General features: G+C 49.2%; 1 protein-coding gene across 1 annotated transcript in view; it reads right to left on the reverse strand.

The window, feature by feature from the left end:
- Casp7 (caspase 7) overlaps window positions 1-16,276 on the reverse strand; it is a 38,519-nt gene extending 22,243 nt beyond the window's left edge. Inside the window, exons 1-2 of the mRNA XM_032892264.1 lie at window positions 16,157-16,276; window positions 9,611-9,720 (exon numbers count right to left, since the gene is read on the reverse strand). Of these exons, the coding sequence (XP_032748155.1) occupies window positions 9,611-9,720 (110 nt within the window). The 5' untranslated portion in view covers window positions 16,157-16,276. The remainder of the gene's footprint in view (window positions 1-9,610; window positions 9,721-16,156) is intronic.
- Between the last annotated feature and the right edge of the window lie 6,152 nt (window positions 16,277-22,428).

Below are 22,428 nucleotides of genomic sequence, written 5' to 3' on the forward strand. Positions count from 1 at the left end.
TGGTAGATTTCTGAGTTGGAGGCCAGCCTGGAACTACAAAGGGAGTTTCAGGACATCCTATCCTACACGTAGAAACCCTGTCTGGAAAAACAAACAAAAAATTCCTGAGACTGTTGACAAGGGAAGGAAGGAGTCCCTGTACCTCCGATCTGTGCAGGATGGTACGCAGATCCAGGCCACAGTAGGGACCCCACAGTTACATTTTAACAAAACAAATACTCAGGTTAAAGTGAACGGTGTCAGGAGCCCAGTGTATCTGAGACACCCTTTGCTTCGAATACCTCTACCATCCATCTGTCCGTCTACCTGTCCATCTACCATCCACCTGTGGTGACTTGAATGAGAATGGCCCTCAATCATCTCATATATTTGACTCCAACTGGTGGTCCCCAATTGGTGGAACTGTTTGGGAAGGATTGGGAGGCGGAACCTTGTTGGAAGAGTGTCACTGGGAGTGTAGCTCAGAAGTCCACGCCATTCCCAGTTAGGTCTCTCTCTGCATCACGGTTGCTGTCTCAGCATGCAAGCTTTCGGCTACTGCTCCAGCACATGCCTGCCTGCCGCCACGCTCCAGGTCAGAGTCATCATAGACCTCCCTACACTCTGGAACTGTCAGTCCCAATAAACTCTTTCTTCTGTAGGAAACCCTGGCCATGGTTTCTCTTCACAGCAGTGAAATAGTAGCTAAGGCACTATGTATCTATCAACTATATATCTATGATCTATTTTCTATCAATTTACAATCTATCTTTCTATCACCCTTAACCTATCACTGCCAATCACTGAACACCAATCTTCCCAAGAAATCAGTACCAAGGTCCTCCATTCTGCCAGCTTCTGGGGTTTGGCCGCTCGCTATGTATTGTAATGCTAAATTCTGTACCTGGTGAATTCTCACATTTGCAAGCTTTTGTGGTGCAAACCTTGTTCCTTGATTTAAAACTTGGTTAAATAAAATTGACTACGGCCAATTGCTGTTGGTGTTGGAAGTAGGTGGGTTCTGGGTGACCTGGTTGGGCCTTGGAGAAGTGAGAGAAGAGAGGAGAGTCCAGGAGGAACCCTGTGGGGAGATGGACCAAGAGCACAAGTATCCAGGGTACACCTCTGGGGAGGTAGTCAGGCCAGCAGTCAGAAGAGTAGATTAGGGGTGACTGCCCCCCCTCCCCGCCAAGTAATTGTCAAAGCCAGACAAAATAACCATAGTCTGGTTCTCATTTATTTGTAAGCTACTAAGGGATAAGTTTAAAATAGTTGCCATGCTCCTCCCCTCAGAGCATAACTGTCTCTGTGGGTCAGATGCTGCTTTCCTTAAGTTCTCTCTCATCAAGAAGGCTTTTGTGGCCAAGTAGAAGTGGGGCACAGGCTTGATCCCAAAAGCTCTGTTGTTTTCTGCCTACCAGGAACCCTGGAGCCTGGCTGCCCTGTACCTGACTTCTGCATACGCCATCTATCAGGTATTCCAACCTTTTGACACAACTTTATACCTACAAAGTTCATGCTCAGAAGCACGCAGTCCAGTCAAGTCACAAAAAAAGTTGCTAAAACAAAAACAAACAAACAAACAAACCTCAGTGTTTTAAGTAACACTGAGCTGGGCCACGCTCACAGATACTTTTAACCACATGTGGCTGGGAAATGTAAGGGATGCGCCCTACTCTGACTGTTAGACACCGACACAGTCTAGCTTGCTGCCTCTCTTGCTGCAGGGCTACCTCCTTCCCAGCAATCATATGTAGCCCAAGGCAGCTCTGGGGCTCTGGCATTTTCTTTAAAGCTGTGACTGATCAAATTACCCTATTGTGAAAGCCCTGAAATGACTTCCTGGTCTTAGGACCAATTCCAGATAGCCTCGGTTTGGCTCCACCTTGCAGCTCCACAGGGACCTTGCAAGGTCCCACTGCAGTGCCAAGGCATGAACAGGTTATAAAGGTGCAACAGTAATCAGGTTTGACAGGTAAATGGTAGCAGGTTCAAATCCTGGCTCAGTCTCTATGGCACTTAGGGCTAGGAACAGTGATGAGTAACTATATCCCGGGATCTGGGAGGTTGAGGGAGAAAGGGTGGAATCTAAGGGCTAGCCTGGGCTACATGGCAAGACCATCTCAATACTTGTTAAAAGGGATTTCTCTGTTCCCTGTCACCCTGTAAATACTTAAGACATGAGCATAGAAATAAAGTGAGTTATGGGATCTGAAGTGTAAAGCCAAGGAAACTTTAATAGATGAAATAAAAAGTTCCATTTTAGGTTAAAAAATTAGCAAAGAGAATCTGCACTTTAGGGACATCAGAGATCCTAAGTGCATTTCATTTACATGGATGTCCCCCTGGTAGGTGGACAGTGTTTTATTTAAACACCCAGTTCTGGGAGTCACAGACCCCTTAATATGCAGTCGTGTAACCGAGGAGGGGGGGCACAGAAACGTTTTGGCAATAGTAGAAGGATTTTCACATACAGACCAGAAAATGGTGGACAGCCAATAGCACAGCGCATCAGAGGAGCTCTGGGTGGTGCTTGCTTGACCTGGTGCATGTGGAGAGAAGAGGAGAGGGGAGAGAAGGGACAAAGGGGAAAGAGAGAGCAAGAGGAGCAGGAGCAAGAGAGTGAGGAGGGGGCAAGCAGCCCCTTTTATAGTGTCAGGCACACCTGGTAGTTGCCAGGTAACTGTGGGGAGGAGCATACCTGGCTGTTGCCAGGTAACCGTGGGGGGTGGAGCTTAGATAGAATGCTAGCAACCAGGACAGCCAAAACTAAATAGAAAGATCCCATTTCCAAGAAATAAAAATAAAAACAAAACACAAACAAACTAATGAAGACCCTAATAAACCCAGTAAAACAAAATAATATAAAGCAAATATCTTCTTATTCTCATTTGCACACAAAAGTATTCAATTGGTGAAGCTTTGGACCGGCCTGGGTTGGAGTGTTTGAAACTGCGAGGTGACTTACTGATGCGAGTTCGTGAAAGGATCTTTAGCTTGGGATTAGAAGAGAATCTCCTCCATTTCCACAGCTGCCCTATGTGCACTTGGGCGACTTCGTACTGCACGTAGGTCAAGTGGCACTGTTTGCCTCGAGGATTTTAAAATCAACACTGCCACTCGGAAGGATGAACCTTTTAGGTTAGGTCCTGTGGTGGTAGCATTTTGTCTAAGCTCCGCCCCACAGTTACCTGGCAACAGCCAGGTGTGCCTGACTCAGTATAAAAGGGGCTGCTCGTCCTGTCCACTCTCTCTTGCTCTCTTACCTTCTTGTTCCCACTTTCTCCCCATCCCTTTCTCCCCTCTCTCTCCATGTGCTCACGGCAGGCCTTTACCCACACATCCACCAAAACATATCCCCTCTCTTTATCGCTTTATAAAACACAACATGTAGTATCAAATGTTCAGCTAAGATTTCGTTTTGTTGCTGCTGTTGTTTGGTTCTTTTGAGACCGGTTTCTCTCTGCAGACTGGGCTGGCCTTGAACTCAGGGATCTGCCTGCATCAGCCTCTCATATGCTGGGACTAAAGGCTTGCACCGCCACACCTGGCTCCACTGAGATTTCTCAAAGTAAAAATAATCAAGCACATCCATCTCATTAGTATAGACTCACTTCCAGCGTTGAAAACTGGTAAAGTTACATGTCTGCCATGACTTACTTTAAAGAATTCTTTTTAGTGATGCACGAGTGTGAAAGTGCACTATGTGAGTCCAGGTGACTGACTGACTCACTCTCTCTCTCTCTCTCTCTCTCTCTCTCTCTCTCTTTCTCTCTCTCCTCCTCCCTCCCTCCCTCTCTTTCTGTGTGTGTGTGTGTGTGTGTGTGTGTGTGTGTGTGTGTGTAAGTGCATATGTGTGTCCAGGAGACTCTGTGTGTGTGTGTAAGTGCATATGTGCATCTAGGTGACTTTATGTGTGTTTGTGTGTGAGTGCACATGTGCATGCAGGTGACTCTGTGTGTGTGTGTGTGTGTGTGTGTGTGTGTGTAAGTGCATATGTGTGTCCAGGAGACTCTGTGTGTGTGTGTAAGTGCATATGTGCATCTAGGTGACTTTATGTGTGTTTGTGTGTGAGTGCACATGTGCATGCAGGTGACTCTGTGTGTGTGTGTGTGTGTGTGTGTGTGTGTGTAAGTGCATATGTGTGTCCAGGAGACTCTGTGTGTGTGTGTAAGTGCATATGTGCATCTAGGTGACTTTATGTGTGTTTGTGTGTGAGTGCACATGTGCATGCAGGTGACTCTGTGTGTGTGTGTGTGTGTGTGTGTATGTGTGTGTGTATGTAAGTGCGTATGTGGTCCAGGTGACTCTGTGTGTGTAAGTGAATATGTGCATCCAGGTGAATATGTGTTTGTATATGTGTGCTTCCAGGTGACTCTGCATGTGTGCAAGTGCATATGTGTGTCCAGGTGACTGTGTGTGTATATTGTGCATTCAGGTGACTTTGGGTGTGTAAGTTCACATGTGCATCCAGGTTTGACTATGTGTATGTGTGTGTAAGTGGATATGTGTGTGTAAGTGGATATGTGCACGCAAGTGACTGTGTGTGCGTGTGTGTGTGTGTGTGCGTGCACGCGTGTAAGCCAGAGGACAACCTCAAGTGATGTTCCCCAGGATCCAAGGTTTCTGAGCAGTAATTGCTGGATGCCTGGCCAGTGAGCCCCAGCAACCTGCCTGTCTCCACCTCTCTAGGCCTGAAATCGTAAGTCACGACACCATCCCTGGCAGATCCTAACTGCATTGTATTTACATGGATTTACACTGCATTTACAGGGTACTGGCAACAGAAGAACTCAGGTCCTCATGCTTGTGTCATGCACACCTCACGACTGGGCTGTGTCCTCAGCCTTAAAGTTTGTGATAATTTATTATTAGTAAACATTTGCCTTTTTGAAATCTATATAAATACATACATATACACACATGTAAGCATATATACACACGCACAAGCGCGCACGAGCGCGCGCGCGCACACACACACACACACACACACACACACACACACACACACACACACACACTTGGAGTCATAGAAATTCTTGTGTCATAGATGAAAAGACTTTAAGGAGCCCTGATTTAAAGAGTCAGATGCCTAAAGAAGGCAGAGAAGATAAACTAACATTTCACAACCTAGGAGAACATGACATTGAATCATCGCTCATTACAGCCTAGAACTGTTTAATGATTCAACAGCCCCGTCTTATACTTGATGCGACAAAATCAGCATTTAAGAAAAACAGCATGCATTAGATGCTAGGCAAGGACACACCGGTGTGTTCACTGATTACATATCCTCTGATGTTGACATCAGCCAAGTACTGAGAAGGTACAGTACACCCGAACCAGGTGACCCAAGCGTCCTCACTCTCCAAAGGTGGAGAGGGCATACCACAGACTACATTCAATTTTACAAAACAACAGGGCTTACACCAAGGCCTAGGTCTTCATGCAGAATTCCCAGTCTTCCCAAAGGCCTTAGTCATTTGCTTTAAGCAAATACGAGGCTAGAGTCTCCACTTCCAGTGCTGTGGGTTCCCATCCCTCCCCCTCCCAATCCCCCCCGCTGCTTTCCCATCCTCCCATCTCCACTGTGTAGCTGACAGAACCATTTCTTCTTTTCTTTTTTCTTTTTTTTCCGGAGCTGGGGACCGAACCCAGGGCCTTGCGCTTCCTAGGCAAGCGCTCTACCACAGAGCTAAATCCCCAACCCCGACAGAACCATTTCTAACACACTACAGAGGCCCAGCCACCCCACAAGGGGACAAGTGGGGTTCCCTGTTACATCTTGAAGAAATCCACTCATGCAGGATTTGGGATGGAATGGAAACAGCTTTAGTGACATTGTTATCTGTCAGCCCCACCACCCACCCATTTCCTCGTGGTAGTCATCGAGTCTCAGGATGGTGGAACAAGCACTGAATCAGGAGGGAACTGGAACTGAGCTCCATGCTCTCCTTCCTCCCTGGCCCCACCCCATCTACCCAGTTATAACTGAGAACCATGAAGGCGGTCCTAGGATGCTTAGTAAGACATTTACTGAATGAAAAATGATTTCATAGCTCTACCGAGAAAAAGCCTGTGGGGTGTGTGTGTGTGTGTGTGTGTTAAGCTGCTTGACAAGTTGGCTTTGCAAACTGCACAACACCGCTGTTTGCAGGAGCGAATATGCTCTGTGAGCGGCTTGGAGTTCCCAAAGCAGCACGCATGCGCACATACATAAATATATTACAAAGAATGGTTTTGAGCGTTTATACCTGCTTCTTTTTCTAATACTTTGAGTTCAATGGATTTAGCCCCTAAGTAAAAAGTGAACAGACTCGAAAACAACTGCTGGAGAAGCTTTGATACAGAGTTGGGATGACCTTCCTAGAAACTGGGGGGGGGCGGTGTCCCCAAAAGTTGAGCAAGAAGCCAGGTGATTTCCAACTCTTGACTCTGAACGGAGGAAGCACCTGACTGAGTTGTCATTTTCAGTACAGAACTCAGAAGGAATCCAAGAATTAAGTGGCACCACTATCGCAACACTCTTCCGTCTCATGAATTTATTCATGACTCTTCGGTGGTTCCGTGTCTAAAAATGGAAAATAAGCAAAGAGACACTGGCCTTCTTATCCAGCTCCAAGTGTATCTCTTCATCATTAAGAACCATTTTTTAAAGCCTGCGAATTCAGTATAATCTGCAATTCCTACTTAATCGCCCTGGTGGCTGACAAGGTAATAATCCAATGACTTATTTATTTGGAGCAATAACAGAAGCTTAGTTGAGGACGAATTCCTTACAACACTCAGGAGAACTGGAAGACGCCTTCACACGCGTGCAAACATGCACACAACTGTGTGGACAGTATGCACGGTTGCACGCTTGGGTGAGGAACAGAAGACTTTCAAGGGACCCAATCAGAGAGAATAGAATAAAGGGGTTGGTCTGTGGCTGCTATGCATGTGCTAAATTCTGTACCCCAAGATCTGGCTGCCCCAAGACACTCAAACTCTCACATACAAACAGCTTTTGTTGTGCAAACCTTGCTCCCTAGGTTAACTGGTCAATAAAAGGCTAGAGCCTGTAATTGGACAGTAGAGAGAGGAAGGCGGGACTTCCTGAGGTGGGGGAGAAAGGAACTCTGGGAAGAAGAAAGAGGAAGGCCCTTTCACCAGGGGATATAAGATAAGAGAGATGTGACTATTGGCCTGGAAGGTATAGCAACCCACGTGGCTGGATGGGGCTAGATGGTTGGATTAATTTAGATGACCAAGTTGAGAGCTAAGGCCTAAGCTTTGAAATATCAAAAGGTCTCTGTGCGGTTATCTGGGGAATTGGCTGGTTAAGGGAAAACTGCAGTTGTACTAATTTCTAGCATTAATTAATATATACAGAATACTAATAAACTGCCACCATATTAATTTCCAGCATTAATTAATATATCAAGAATATTAATAATCATTTTTACATTTTCTAGTCATGCCAGCTTAGGCAGTACAAGTGTGCAGTGTCAGAAGGTGACATTTAACACTTGAAGGCCACTCCTCTAAGAGGCTTTCTCTGGGAACTAGGTTAGCCTAGGCCAATTCACCAAGCGTTTGAAAGTGCCCAGAAGTTGGAGCTGTATTATTTTGAACTCCAGTGGATTATTCCTGAACTCAGGTGACACCCACTGAAATTCAAGCCCGCTGCACTGGGCTCTCCTGAGTCCTATTTTCGTCTGGGACGGTATGAGCTGCAGCTGTCTCTGGAGGGATTCAGGGGAAGCCTCGTGAGTCAGCACTCCCCTTCCCAAGCACGGCCCAGAGTCAGCCATCATGCCCTTGCTGCCTGTGTCTAGTGAGAATGGCTTAGGAAGCACTGTGGTCCCTTCTTAACAGTGGGGCATGCGTTCCAGGACCATTGATGAGGCCCCCAAACTACAGGCAATACCAAACCCTAATGTCCTGTGTCTTTCCACCACAATGAGGTCAGCAGCATGGTGGACAGGCTCACACTGTCAGAGGCACAGCATCTTAATACATCTCCTTTGTTTGCAACGTCACAATAGAAGGCCCTCCCTTCTTTTTCCCTTTCCGTTTTCACAAAGTGTGTGTGTGCGCGCGTGCACACATGCTCACACACCTGTGTATGTCCTTTGCATGTATGTGCAGGCATGTTTGCAGCTGGTGTGTTCACGCTGAGGCCCTAGGTCGACACCAGGAGTTAGCCTCCTCAGCTCTTCCACCTTCTTTAGTGAGGGGGAATGTCACATTCAACTCCTGAGCTCACAATTCGGCTAGTCTTAACCAGTGGCTGAACTTCGAGCAGGTCACCACCCACCTACACGGGGTCTGGGCATTTGAATTCTGGTCGTCCTGTTTGCACGGTAAGTGAGTAAACAACAGGCATCTCCCCAGGCCCCTGAAAAAGTCCATTCTTACGGCAGAGGTCAGCAACCTGAACACAAGCTTTTACTTCCTCCATGGCTGAGAACTTCTGCTTAAAGAAAGAACTCGTGCACCCTCGTTGGGGCCTGTAGGAAGCGCAGCGCTAAGAACCGGCCCTTTGGAGGCATTCTCCAATAAAACAGCATGTGACAGCACAGTGCTGTCACAGCCCAAGGGACGACTTGGGAGCTAACATCCTGAACAGAGAGATGACACATCCTGCACGGGTCAGCGGCGTGACATCAGACTGAGTCACAGTCTCCGTGGTGTGCCCCTTAAGAACCAACCAAGTTCTCATTTCTGGATTCTTCCCATTTAACAATTTCAGACCGTGGTTGATGAGTAATTGAAACATCAGGCGGTGACATTTCAGATGGGGGCGGGGATTACCATATAAAGAAGAGGGGTAAGCCTGACCCTCAGGAAATGCCGCACATGACCACGATCAAAAGAAGGTGCGCGGGTCCTCTGCTCCCCTGAAGTCCTCCTCTGAGATTATATTACTTATTTGATTGTGTGCGTGTGACAGTGAAAGAACCCAGGGGAAGTCAGTTTTTCCACTACGTGGGGTCAGGGGCTAAATTCCGGCCAGCCGGCAGGCCTGGGACACTGGGTCACCCTGCTGGCCCAGCCCTCTTTTTAAACAGAAATCCATTCATGTGAGTGCTGCTGGTACTGTCTGGACACCAGTTTAGGCACAACCATCTACTGACCCGTAACAAAAGTGATGAAACCTCAGTGCCTCAGTTTCCTGAACCACCAGATGCATCAACGAGGGGCCCATCCCCCGGGGAATACACATGGATTAAATGTGCTAATACGAATAATGAATGAAGGTGTGATTACTCATAAACATCAGACTAGAATACAACATGAACTCCGGAAAGGTGGGGACCTGGGCACAGGCAGTTCCCGCTTCACCCCAGGAGCAAGTTGCCCTGGTATCTGCTATTCCCAGAACCCAAACTCTGCCATTCAGTAGCCATGTTCCCTACCTGTGGGCATCAGCAGTCCCAGCCTTGCTCTGATGAAAGCAGGTTCTCACTCCTGGGGACTGTCCCTCAAACACATGACTGTGGGCAGGAAGCCTCACAGCACAGTGCGGCCTCCCTGGCCTTGCCTAAGCTAGAAGGTCCAACATGAGCCTCTCCTGAGTGTCCCCTGGTGTGACGTGGGTCTACGTGGCTGAGGGGTGATGAGTCCAGCAAAGAAGAGAACTTACCAGAGAAGGGATGAGATGATGGTGGAGCGGTCTGGCTTAGCGTCAACTCCGTCTTCCGTCGAAGAATCTGCCATTTCCAGCTCTGCAGCACAGTCCTGATCGTCTGTCATCTAGGAGGGAAATCAAACCAGAGACATAGAGATGCAAAGGGGCGTCTTAGCCTCGTGATTGTGTATTGCAGTCATGTGTGAGCAAGTCAGTGTGTGTGCACATGTGCGTGCCACAGCTTGGATGTCATTCCCTAGACACTGTCTGTCCCCTTGTGCTTTTAGCCAGGTTCCCTCATGGCCTGGATCTCCCAGTTAGGGTAGGCTGGCCGGCCAGTGAGCACCACCAGTCTCAACTGTGTGCCAAGGCTCCTGGCTCTGTGTGTGGGGTTTAGGAACTATAGAGCAGCACTCTGCAAACTGCAGCCCCCTCTTTTTAGCATGTTTAGGTGGCGTAGCTCTTAGTGAGTTAAACGTAGGGATGAGCAGTTTTGTGTATTTAAGCTCCAGAGTTGCTGCACCATCAGTGTATTAGTGCGATTGGATTCATGAGCACCAACTGTATGAGCACCCTCCTTCCAGAGACCAAGTAACCAACACAAAGAGACCAGAGCCTCTCAGCTCAGAGCATCTCCTCAGTTCCCAAGCTGCTGACAGACTTCAACAGCAGCAGTAACTCTGGAGTCACGGAGCTCTCTTCACTGCAGGTGTGCGTGCATGTGTGTGTGTGTGTGTGTGTGTGTGTGTGTGTGTGTGTGTGTGTGTGTGTGTCTCAGTGTATCTGTGTATATGTGTGTGTCTCTGTGTGTGTGTGTGTGTGTGTGTGTCTGTGTGTATCTGTGTGTGTGTGTCTGTCTGTGTACATGATCTTCACTGTACACAATCTGCCCATTCGAAGCAGACTGCCATCGAATGAGTCTCCTGTTCAGGAACCTTCAAGAGTCTTCTGGGCATAGCTCAGCAGTTCAAGGGTGAATGAGGGCTTGAGTCTGATCCCCTGTGCTTGTAACCCCAGACCAGATGCTGGACATGTGGATCCTGGAGTCTCACTGACAAGCCAACCTAGCTGAACTGGGAATTCCAGGGCAGAGCGACCCACAGTAGGTCACCTCCTGGAAAGACAGACACCGGAGGTTGACCTCTGGTCTGTAGTCACACACGCACACACACACCACGTGCACACATCTTCAAACGATCCTCACTATTTAAAAATTCAGTTTTTAACCCGCCTCCTTGGATTCGAAGGCCCTTCACACTCTGGGACAGGTGTCAGGAGACTGGCCCACTTGTTTCTGTGAATAAAGTCTGCCTGTTACACACTGTCTGTTTGTTTTCTCTCTGTGAGCAGACACCAACATTTACTACCTGCCTGCTTCTCCATGCTCACTGCTGCTTGGCTCTTGTATTATTTTTCCATCTATTTGTACTCCGCTAATTGCTTGGCTCCCGAAGGACAATATAAACTCATTGTGGTAGAGGCATCTGGCACACAGAAGGTGCTTATTAAATAAATATTAATTGAGTGGAAGGCTGGAGGAAATGAATACCCCCATGGGAATAGAATTAGCTAAACAAAGATACAGCTGGTCCAAGGAGGATCCATATTGGGATGAGTGTTCACAAATCAAATCCTCGTTTCCTCTCAGTCACCACAGACAACTGGCAAACTTCAGCTTTCTGCGGTCTGGGACCTGAGCACGTGGTAGGAGGCCTCAGCCTCCAGGGACAGTATGTGCATACCCGTCAGGGCTGGCCTAGGGATGTTTTCAGTCAGTTGGAAAAGAAGGTGGAGTCTGTTTTTATAGAATACTCTGCGTTCCAGAATGGGACAAGGCACGGCATCTGGGGGTGGAGACCCATGGAGGCAAGTAGTGGCTCTGGGGACGACAGCTCCGAAGTGTCACCGTACTTTACCTTCCAGCAGATGACAGAGAGACAGGAGAAGGACAGAGGAGCAGAGGGGAGGAGAGGGGGAAGGAGAGGCTTGGCATGGCTTCTGGCCAGTGGAGAAAGAACTGAGTCAGGAAGGAACCTGAGGTCACGTCTGCAGTGGCCGGGAGCAATCAGATGGCCGCCATGTTTCTCTGCACACCGCAAGCCCCCTTACCACAGTCGCTGACATGTTTCTGGTCAGGGCACAGATCTTTCAGATCAGGTCTCTTATGCCAGCACAGAGGAAAGAACACACCCGGCAGTTTGTGGTCTGTGTTCACATACACTTCATCAGTACAGGGTCATCAGCAAGGCATGAGTTCAAGTATCTTTTTTTTTTTTTTTTTTTAAGGCTAACAAGTCAGGGCCTTTTGTTAAGACCTACCTGGAAACCAACCCCTCAAGTATCTTTTAACCTAACAAGTCAAAGTTTTGTGGCCAGGAAAGTCTTGTGTGGCCTTAAGTCTTTTGCCAAATTTAATCTTAAGGGCTAAACCTAAGATCCATAAAACAGAGAGAGGAAGGGGGAAGAGGGAGGGAGAGGAGGAGGGGGGAGAGGGAGGGAGAGGGGGAAGAGAGACAAGGGGGAGGAAAGGGAGAAGGAGTGGGAGGTGGGAGAGGGAAAGAGGAAGGGGGAAAGGGAGAGGAGGGGGAGGTGGGAGGTGGGAGAGGGAGAGGGAGGGGAGGGAAAGAGAGAGGGAGGGGAAAGGGAAAGGAGAGGGAGAAGGAGGGGGAGAGAATATATGTCCTTGTGACTCCAGAATAGGAGCTCTGATCCTGCCCTAGAAACTACAACTCTGGCCACGCCCCACAGAGCAAACTACAACCCGGAAATGCAGGTGTCAGCTCAGCAGAGATTCCAGCACCTAGAGGTAAAACTCTCAGAAGTGTAGACAGCAGGGAGCCTGTGACAGTCTCAACTGCCAGCTCCTTCTCTAAGGAGCTGCAACAGAATAACACATTTCAAGAGCAGTGGATGGATGAAGAAAATGTGTACATCAAAAGGCTAACGCCCAAAACCGAGGATTGAGAGTGTACGGAAGGAACTCACACACCCGGATAGCAACATCAGCTATAAATAAATAGATAGGCAGATAAATAAGTAAATAAATGCACAAAAGATATGGCTGGTCTGGATTTGGTGTGCCACTTCCCCCAAAGTCTGAGGCCTCCTGGTAAGCTCCCTGATGCTGACGGTCTCTCAGAGGCTGTGGATTGAAGTCTATATGGAGGTGAGGGCAGGCACAAGATAAGACAAGGCCTGTGATTGGGCAGTGAAAAAGGCAGGAACAGAGTTTTTGAAAGGTTGGAGAGAGAGGAGAAGGGGAGGAAGATGGAGGAGGAGAAGGATGACCCACCCCGTGTGGCTTTAATTAGCTACAGGTAGCTATGACTATTTTATAAGGGATGGATTATTACAGGACAATTTCTCTTATCTAGGTGAGGAGTTTATATCAACATCAATTGGCTCTGAGTTTATTATGTGGACCTTTTGTGGAGTGAGAATCTACTGATATAAATCTGATTGCTAAATTACAAGCTTATTGTGTTTTGGTTTTACCGGGTTACTGGGAATTGTGGCAATAACCACAGGGCGCGGAAGCTGGGAATGTGAGCAGAGTCCACAGCGGAGAGCTCGAGATAGACTGCGGCTGATGGGGCTAGCCACGGAGGCAGAGAGAACGCAGGCCCCAGAGAGTAGCCAGTGGTGGGCGTGGGTTGGTGTTCGGTTTTCTGTCATCTACTACAATAGGTCATAAAAGCCAATGCCGTACGGTTGTGACTCGAACGAAATGAGCCTCCAACAGACTCAAGTATTGACTCAGGCTTGCTTGGTCTCCAGCTGGTGGCGCACCACGTGAAGCTTCCGGAGGTGTGGCCTCGCTGGAGGAAGTAGGGCATTGGGAGAGCTTCCTGGAAGGGTAGCCTGTACCTGGACCCTTCCTGCAGCCTCTCCCTGCTTTCTGGCTGTCACAAGGAGAGCAACTGCATTGAATCAACACCTCGTTGCCACGTTGCTCTGCCACAGGTGGACTGAGACCTGAACCAGGAACCAAAATCTCTCTAAAGTGGGGGTTCTCAACCCTTTGGGGCATATTGGATGTTTACCGCATGACTGTAACAGTGGCAAAATTAAAGTCATCAAGTAACAACAGAATAATTTATGGTTGAGGGGAGCCACACCATGAGATGCTGTATTAAAAGGTTGCAGCTTTAGGAAGGTTAGGAACCACCGCTGTAAAGGGAGAAATCTCTTCAGGCTTCCCTCTCAGATTTTGATCACTGTGAGGAAAAACCGACCAGTATATGCCAGTTTGCGCTCCATCAGCACAAGGTCCGCAGCAACCGGCCCGGGTAATCACAGGCTGGAAACTCTAAAGTGGTGACCCAGAACAGACTACTCTTTCTAAATTGATCACCTCAGGTACTCATTATACTGACAGAAAGCTGACACAGGCCTGAGGATATAAGGAACCCACTCCTTGCTGAAAAACTGTTGACTGCTGGGGGAGGGAGAGTCTGTGTTCCTTACAAACACTGACTCCGCTCCAGCAGATGGCTTCACACCCATGTCAGCCCTAGCTGGCGTCAGTGGGAGACTTCGCCACGTGTCTTCTTCACAATGCTCACATCGCCATCTGTTGGAGGCCTAAAGCATCTTCCTGGTTGCCCTGAGGTGAACAATTTTGCTTCACCGTACACTCACCACCAGGATGTCCTGCCCCGTCACCACAGACCCACAGCATCAGAGCAAACAGACCAGAGAATGAGATGCCCGACACTGGGAGCTATAATACATCTTAAAAGCAGGAGTCTAAGTCTCAATTCTTCCTGCTAACAGCCCACATCAGTGGCAGTGGACTTGACTCTTTAATCAGGAAGGCTAAGAACCCAGTAGCTTCCTCACCCCTGTGCTGATCTGCTTGAGTCTTGGCAACACTCAAGGATCTCAGGTAGTGACCAAGTGGGGTGCTTAACCTCGGTGACATCATTACAGTCAGGCCAACTCTTGGTTTTGAGTCCTGGTTTTATCTCCAAACCCTCCGAGAAAGCCATCTCATCTGGGTTCAACGGTGTGGCCTGAGGGACCGTCCTAGCATGACTTTTCGGTACCTTCTTCAGGGGCTGCAAAGAGCATTAGAGACAGTGCTTGCCCACCGTAAAGAGGCACGGGATGTCTTCTTTAAATGGCATTAAGATGTGTGATGCCTGCTGTTACGGTTTGGCTGTCACTGGTCCCCCAGAGGCTCCTGGGTTGGAAGGCTAGTTGTGGAGATGGGATGCACTAAGGAGTCACTGGGGCTCTGTGTGTATTAGTTCCCAAGAGGTTGCTTAGAAAACAATACGTCTGGCCACTCCTGGGCTACCCCGAACTCCCCCTGTCTTACAGTGTGGCTGTTCCTATTTGCAAGACTTTGGCCACTGGGATACTGGGATGCCACCTGCCGTAGTGGTGCCAGCCGTAGTCAGCTGGGTCCAGGCCGTGTATAAATGCTAGCTCAGTGTCATCAGATTTCCTGCCTCCAGGCTCCTGCCTCGACTTCCCGCAATGACAGACTGTGACCCGAAATAGTCAAATGAAACAAAACTTTTCCTCTCTATGGTCACGGTGTCTACTCGGCAACAGAAAGTAGACTCGAACAGGCGGGAAGCAGGTTGTACTGAGGGTGGGTCTGGCTATTGCCTGAACTTACGTATTCCTGAGGAGGCAGGCTGCCCTTCCCTAACACAGTGACATCGAACAGACTCGCCTCCTGCCCAAATTCACTCTCCCTTAAGTGAAAAAGTCCTGAGGCTGCCACACTACCCACCTGAGGTTCACACGGTTAGGTAACCAGAGACTTTGCCCATGTTCTCTGCAGAAGGCCTTAACAGTATGGAGGGAGGGAGGGAGTGTGTGTGTGTGTGTGTGCGCGTGCGCGCGCGCACGCTCGTGCGTGTAAGGTCAGGCTGGTCAAACTCTGAAGGAAGAGATAGCTTGTCAAACAGAAAACCTGGGCCTCGTCTGTAAGCTCAGCTTAAGAGAAAGAACTGTGAACTACTTACAAACACCGCCTGCGCCTCCCAGGAAACTTATTTTCCCATAAACCCGAAAGCCTAACGAGTAAAGATGAGGTGTCGCCTGGAGCCCACACTGCCAAGTTTTTCACCATCTTAAGTCACTGCAAGAGTCCCGATGCGAGGGTCCCCGACAAGAAAGAGCAGTTTGCCTTGGTCAAAGATCTGTGCACAAAACTCCCTCTTTCCCTGAGCATAAGTCACCAGGACGGCCCCAGATTCCCATTGAGTGGACCGGCGGCGCCTAAGCTCCGGGCCAGTCTGACAAGGTAGTCCTTGCAGGTTCAAACAGCCACATCTACACCCGCTCTTTCTTCCCTGTTACATCCGGAATGGCACCGGATGTCGCCAGACCCCAGACCAGGAGGCCACGGGACGCCATGCTGAGCAAAGCCAGCGCTGGCTTGAGGGCATGGAGAGCCCGCAGCCTTCCGAGCCACCGAGCCACCGTGCCTTGCAAGCAGGTTCTGCGAGCCTGCGGGAGGGAGGGGGACCCGGGGCGGGGACGCGCGGGAGGAGGGACCGCGCGGAAGAAGGGCGGGAAAGCCGCGATGGCGGCCCAAGTTACCGTTCCCACGGCGGCAGCCAGCAGCCCACGACGGCGTGCGTCCTCCGCGAGGGGCGAGGGCAGCTTTGGGGAAACTGAAAGTAAAAGTCCCGGAGGCGTAGGGGGAGGAGCGGACGGGCCGGGCGAGCCGGGCGGAGCTGTGCCCGGGAAGCTGAGGGAGCGCTTTACGGAGCCAGCCGCCGGAGAAGCTCGCACGGGAAGCTCGAGCGGGAAGCCCTCGCCGCCCACGTGCTGTGTCCCGCCTTCTGCAAGCTTTGGGCGACCCCAGCCGGATCGGGAACCGAGCGGGTAGAGCGCTCTCTACAGAACTGGCGGGCCCGCAGGCTCTGCAAAACTGCCCGCCAGAAAAATGACCCGGGGCTAACCTCTGCAAATCTGTCACGTGCTCTGAAAAATCTGACTACGCGCACGGTCCAGACCTCTGCAAAGTTGGCCAGTGTCTCCAGAGGAGAGTGGCCCTGCAAATCGGGGCCGTGTCCGGTGCTATGTATGCAAATTTCCCCGCGCTCACCAGAGATAATGCTAAGAAATTCTAAAACTGTAAACGTCCAAAGTCCCACTGAGAGCGCATTGTACAAAACTGTCTATACAGCAGATTGACATAAAGATTCGACTTGCCTTCAACAGTGGGGCTCCTGTCTTCTCCTTTTCACTTTTTCCTAACGCAGTCTGCATCTCGACCGGATCCTGTGCACAACCAGTCGCTTTAGTCTGATGTCTTCCCTTGTGAAGGGGGATGTTAGGGCGCGAACACGAGCTTCACCTTAAGCAAGTTTACACCTCCCAACCCCAGCTTGCATAGATATTGCGCCAAAATCATGCATGTATGCTCTCTCTTGTGTCAGGCACTAGGTGTGAGGAAGCAGACAGTGAACTAACTTGGGTTCCTGTTCATGTCACGTCCAACACAGACAGACAGACAGACAGACATGTCTGGGCACCCATCTGTAGAGGATTCCAATTCCTCACCTCCACCACGAGTCCTCAGAACAACTCATTCACTCACTCAAGAGAGCTATGCGAGAGAACTGTGGTTCTGGGCATACCAGAGATACTTGGCTTCACGGCCCTACAGGTCTCCAAAGCCATAAGGGCTATTTTATTTGCTAGTGTGCTTTTCCTTAAACCCCAGAGTTTCAGCACTATCTCTAAAATCTCAGCCAGTGTGGGCACTTTCTGGATGAAAGACTCACCCCAGGCAAATGTGAGGGCATAACTACCTTAATATGCCTACTCTCCTTTTTATTTAATGCTGGCGTGGTCCCTGAACTGTTGAGGTAAACGTTGGGGTAAGCCGTGGCTCACAGAAAGATGATTTGCTTTTTTAAAATAATTCAACTGGCAATTCTTTAAAAAAAAAATGAAGGCTCCCACTGACACTATAATTTATCTCACTGTAAACAGTGACTTTTCCAAGCTAGTCCTGAAATGTGGCAGGGCCTTCACAGCCAATCTCTGCGCATTTGGTGGTAAGGAATGTGAGGAGTTGCCCACTCCACAGAGCCAGGGTCCTGTTGCCTAGACAGACCGTGATGTTCTATCCACAAGAAGGCTCCACCCATACTAGAGCATGCATGCACACCGGCATACAGAACCCATAGCTGACACAGAGGGAGAGGTAGGGCGGCATGATGGGAAAGCTCGTCTGTTCTTGCTTGTGTCCTGGGGTGAGGACCTCCAGTTCCTTGCTGCCAGGCTGGATTATCACAACACCGACACTTCTGCTGGTTTTCCTGGGGCTGACCTCATAACTTCTCTTGGCCTTATCTCTCTAGACTTCCTTCATCTTTAGCCTCCTCTGGTAACCAAGCTGTACCTACCTGCAGGGCACACCTACCCATACCTCACCCCTCGGGGTGCCAATCTAATACCCCACAAACAGCTCATGCTGCAAATACACAGGACTCCAGGAGAGTACCCCAAGGCTAGCAGAAGTGCCACTGTCTGTACCCACAGACCCAGACCTAAACTCAGGCTCAATGCTGAGATGCCAATGGCCTCCTACTAGAGGCCCAGGGTTTTTTTCCTACGAAGGAATTCATGTTGCCTCTCAACTCCAGATGTATTCTGTGTGGCCTGTGAAAATTCACTTGGGCCCTTTAAATAGTTTTTCTATGCCAGTGTTTGGACTACTCATTACGTGTGGGGAGCTGAAGAGACTTTTCCTATGCCAGTGTTTGGTTATGTCTGGGGAGCCAAAGAGATGGTGACGTTCCGTGGTGGGAAGTTTTCCTTGTAGTCTCTGTGCTAATTGCATCCTGCAGAAGCAGTGGACCCTCTCCAGCCCTCAGTAACTTCCCTTGGTGTCTTCTTGAAGTGCTTTCCTAGCTGAGGCCCCTCCCCAAGACCTGCTCTGTCTGGTACCTACCATATCAGCTGCTGTGGAGGTGTCAAGAAGGAACTTCTACCAAGTTCTACTGCCTATCTATGGAGCCTCAGTCATGCCCTCTCCACCAACATCTAGACCCCAGCCCCGAGGAGAGCAGAGGAGGCATCAGACTTTGTCCCCGTGATAGCTGTTCTTGACTGTCAACTAAGAAAGAACTTCAGCTGAGGGACGGCTGAAGTGGTTAGAATTCTAACCGTAGATCAGCTTGATCTCTGGGTATGTCTGTGAGGGACGCCCAACAGCGGTCCACCCCCAGGCAGATGGGCCTGAATTGTTATAAAGAGGTAGCTGAGCAGACACAGGAAGCTAGCCATCGAGCAGCGATCCTCCATGGTGTCTGCTTCAGTCTCTGTCCTCAGGTTCCAGCTTGAGCTCCTGTCCTGCCTTCCCTCTATGATGGGCTGTGAGCAGGAAGTGTGAGCCCAGTGAACTCTGTCTCCCCTGTGTTGGTTTGTTTTGTGTTCTATCAGAGCAACAGGAAATAAACTGGGACGAGCCCCTTCCTTCAGCTCTGTGAGCGGCGGTGTGTTGGGATGTCACATCACATCTCAACATTGTCTGTGCCGTAGTGTGCTTTGGTGTTACCACAACAGGTGCTCAGATGCTGAAGTGTTAACCTCCAGCACCTCAGAATCACCTGCATCTGGAGACGATGTCTTTTTAAAAAAAAAATCTACTTTTTAATCGAGTGTGCGTGTTTGTGTGTGCACGCACACCTGCACACATGCGCTTGCACGCACACATGTATGGGTGCCTTTGAAGTCCAGAAGAGTGTGACGTATCGCCCCTACCCCGAGAGCTGGAGGTCTGAGCTGTCTGTCAGTGTAGGTGCTGGGAACCAAACTTAGGTCCTCTGCAGGAGCAGCGTGAACTTATAATCAAGGAGCCGTCTCTCCAAGCTGGGGGGGTCTTTGAGGTAAAACAGGGCCACCGTAGCTGTATCTTTGTTCTGGTAAGAGGTACAGATTAGGGCCCATGTGAGTACATAGGGAGCAGGTAACCATTTCAGGTGGAGACACCTCAGGAAAAATTAGCCCCGCTGATTCCTTCGTTGTGATGTGCAGCACCCACAGTTGTGAGGAAGTGAATTTCTGTTGATTACATTGGCTGTGTCCCCCCGGGAGGCATTGTATGACACCATTAGCAACCTGCAGCACAGCAAGTGTGCTCCATCCTTGGCTACTGAAAGTCTGACTTGGAAAGGTTTGAAAGCCCCTGACAGGCCCCGATTTGTGAACGTCCTCCGCCAGCATTGTCTCTGGAGCAGAGGGGCAGGCAGATGGACGTTATTAGCCCCACCACAGTGACAGCTCGTGGTGAGTCTTGTGTAAACTCTTTACCAAGCTCATACCCAGTTTCCTATTTCTGACTTCTGACTTGTGGGTACCCAGTGTTAGCCCCATCCATTCAGTCATCTACCCCAGAACGTTACTTAGCTCCTAGGCTGGCTTACTTTGAAGGTATAGAGAGCTAACAGCAGGTGAGAGTTGAGTGGATATGTGCCCCTGTGGGGCATTTCTGAGGTGCATTCTCTTCAGTTCTCAGAGCCCTCCGGAGCACTTAGCCTCAGCGTCCGCAGCAGTCCTAAGCATAGCACACACCGTTTACTGATTTTCCCTGCCCTGTTCTCCTCAAACCTTCACTCCTGGCAATTCCTAAGTTTCCCCACTCTCCACTCTCCCCCCAACCCCCAAACCCCTCACCCAAGTTCCTGCTTTAAGTTCCAATTCAAGGGAGGCCTGAACCAAGATGATAAGCCCCTTGGACAAGGTGGGCAGCCCCCATTCAAACCTGACCAATGGCAATGAGGAGCTGTCCTGATGCTACAAAACACGGTCACTTGTGCAGTTCCAAAGAGAGCTGGAAATGACTCAGAGGTGAGGAGAAGCACTCTGTGTTCTGGTGACTCGTCTGCAGTCTAGAAAGATTTTGGTTAGCTGAACCCGTCTTCAACAGGCTGGAGCTTAAGAGATGAGCGAAGATTGCCGAAGTTCAAAGGAAACCCCTCTTCACATCCCGAACAGCGTCGGCAATGCATGGCAAAGCGTGCAGAGTTTTTCATTGACGGCAGATTCCCTGTGATTCAAGACTTAAAGCCAAAGCCAGGGGGATGGTGTTGCCAGAAGCAGTTCCACCAAGGGTCCACCAAACTCTGTCCCCTGTAATGATCTAGCTTCTCGTTCTCAGATGAAAGGGCTAGACTCTGCTTAGCTCTCTCAGTTGTCCCTTTAGACTCCCTTGGTCTCACTTGTGTGTTTGCAGAGGTAGGGAAGGGCTGAGCCTTCTGGTGCCAGCCCAGCCTTGGCTCTCCGGACACTGGCCATCTTCATGTGGATAAGTGAGTATCAGTGACCATGGCCCTCTGCTGTATGGTATTTGCCCGTTGGTATTGAGGAATGAGGAACACTGGGGCTCTGTCACACAGAGTTAATACTCAGGAGCTCTCATCAGCAAGGGCTGACAGTCAGTTTCCTCTCCTTCCTTCCTCTGGCAGTCATCCACGCAGGTGACAGAGAATTTTAATTGCTGTTTTTATTGGATTGAGAGATTCATAGGAAATTAATGAAGTGTGCTCTTGTGTGTGCCTATGGCACATCCAGAGATGATTAGCTCATAACAGCTATGACTTCATGGATGGTTTAGTCCATTGATAGAGTCTCAATTTGAATAGACAGAGAAGTAGCAGGAATGTGGAAGGTGGGATCTAGTCGGAGGACCAGGGTCACCAGACAGATGCCTTTGAAGGGTGTGGTGGTTCGAATGGTAATGGCCCTGAATAGGCCTATATATCCAATACTTGGTGGAAAGTTAGTGGAACTGTTTGGGAAGGATTAGGTGTGGCCTTGTTGGAGGAGATGTGTCACTGGGGGGGGGCGGCTTCGAAATTTCTCAGTTAGCATATTCTCTGTGTCTCTCTGTCTCTCTGTTTCTGTCTCTCTGTCATGGACTCTAGCCCTCTGGAACTGTAAGATCCCAATGAAATGCTTTACTTTTAAATTTGCTTTGGTTGTGGTGTCAAAGCTACTAAGACAGAGGATATGCCTGTTTTCTGGCCCTTTCCTCTGACTTCCAACCCTTGCTGGTTGTGGTGAGGTAAGCCACTTCCCCCACCAGGTGCTTGTTGACCCCTTTCTACCACCTCTTGGATCCAAAGCAATGGAGTCACCCAGTCATAGAAGGAATTCTCTGACACTTCCAGGCCAACACAAATCATCCCTCCTCTCAGATCCTCCTCACAGCAATAAAAAGATAATCAACACAGATGGCCCCCTTGAAAGACAGAGATCATTGGGTACTTTGTAGGGTTAAGTGTCCCTGAAATCCATAACTTTGTGAGCATCACCATGAAGCTACCAGTGGAAGATTCCACACCAGGAAACTTCACTTCATACACACAATTATTGAAAAAAAATGCATAAAGTTATTTTTCCGGCTGTGTATTGGGGTATATACAAAACGTGATTTTCATACTTATATATGACTTGTTCACCTAAGATATCTCATAATACATGTAAATATTCCAAACTAAAATGGAAGCTGAGGGCTGGAGAGATGGCTCAGTGGTCAGGAGTACTGGCTGCTCTTCCAGAGGTCCTGAGTTCTAATCCCAGCAACCACATGGTGGCTCACAATCATCTGTAATGAGATCTGATGCCCTCTCCTGGTGTGTCTGAAGACAGCTACTTATATAGAATAAACAAATAAATCTTTAGAATAAAATAAAATGTAAGCTGAAACCCAAATACTTTTGGTCCTGAGCTTGTTAGATACAGTCCTTGAGGACCAACCTCACACACAGCACCTAACCCTTCCTGTTTCCTGCCTCCTCACTCTGATTCCTGAATTATAACTTAAGGTACTCCACCTCCCCACATAGCGGCTG

This window comes from Rattus rattus, chromosome 2, assembly GCF_011064425.1.
Source record: "Rattus rattus isolate New Zealand chromosome 2, Rrattus_CSIRO_v1, whole genome shotgun sequence".
In the NCBI taxonomy this organism is placed as follows: Eukaryota; Metazoa; Chordata; class Mammalia; order Rodentia; family Muridae; genus Rattus; species Rattus rattus.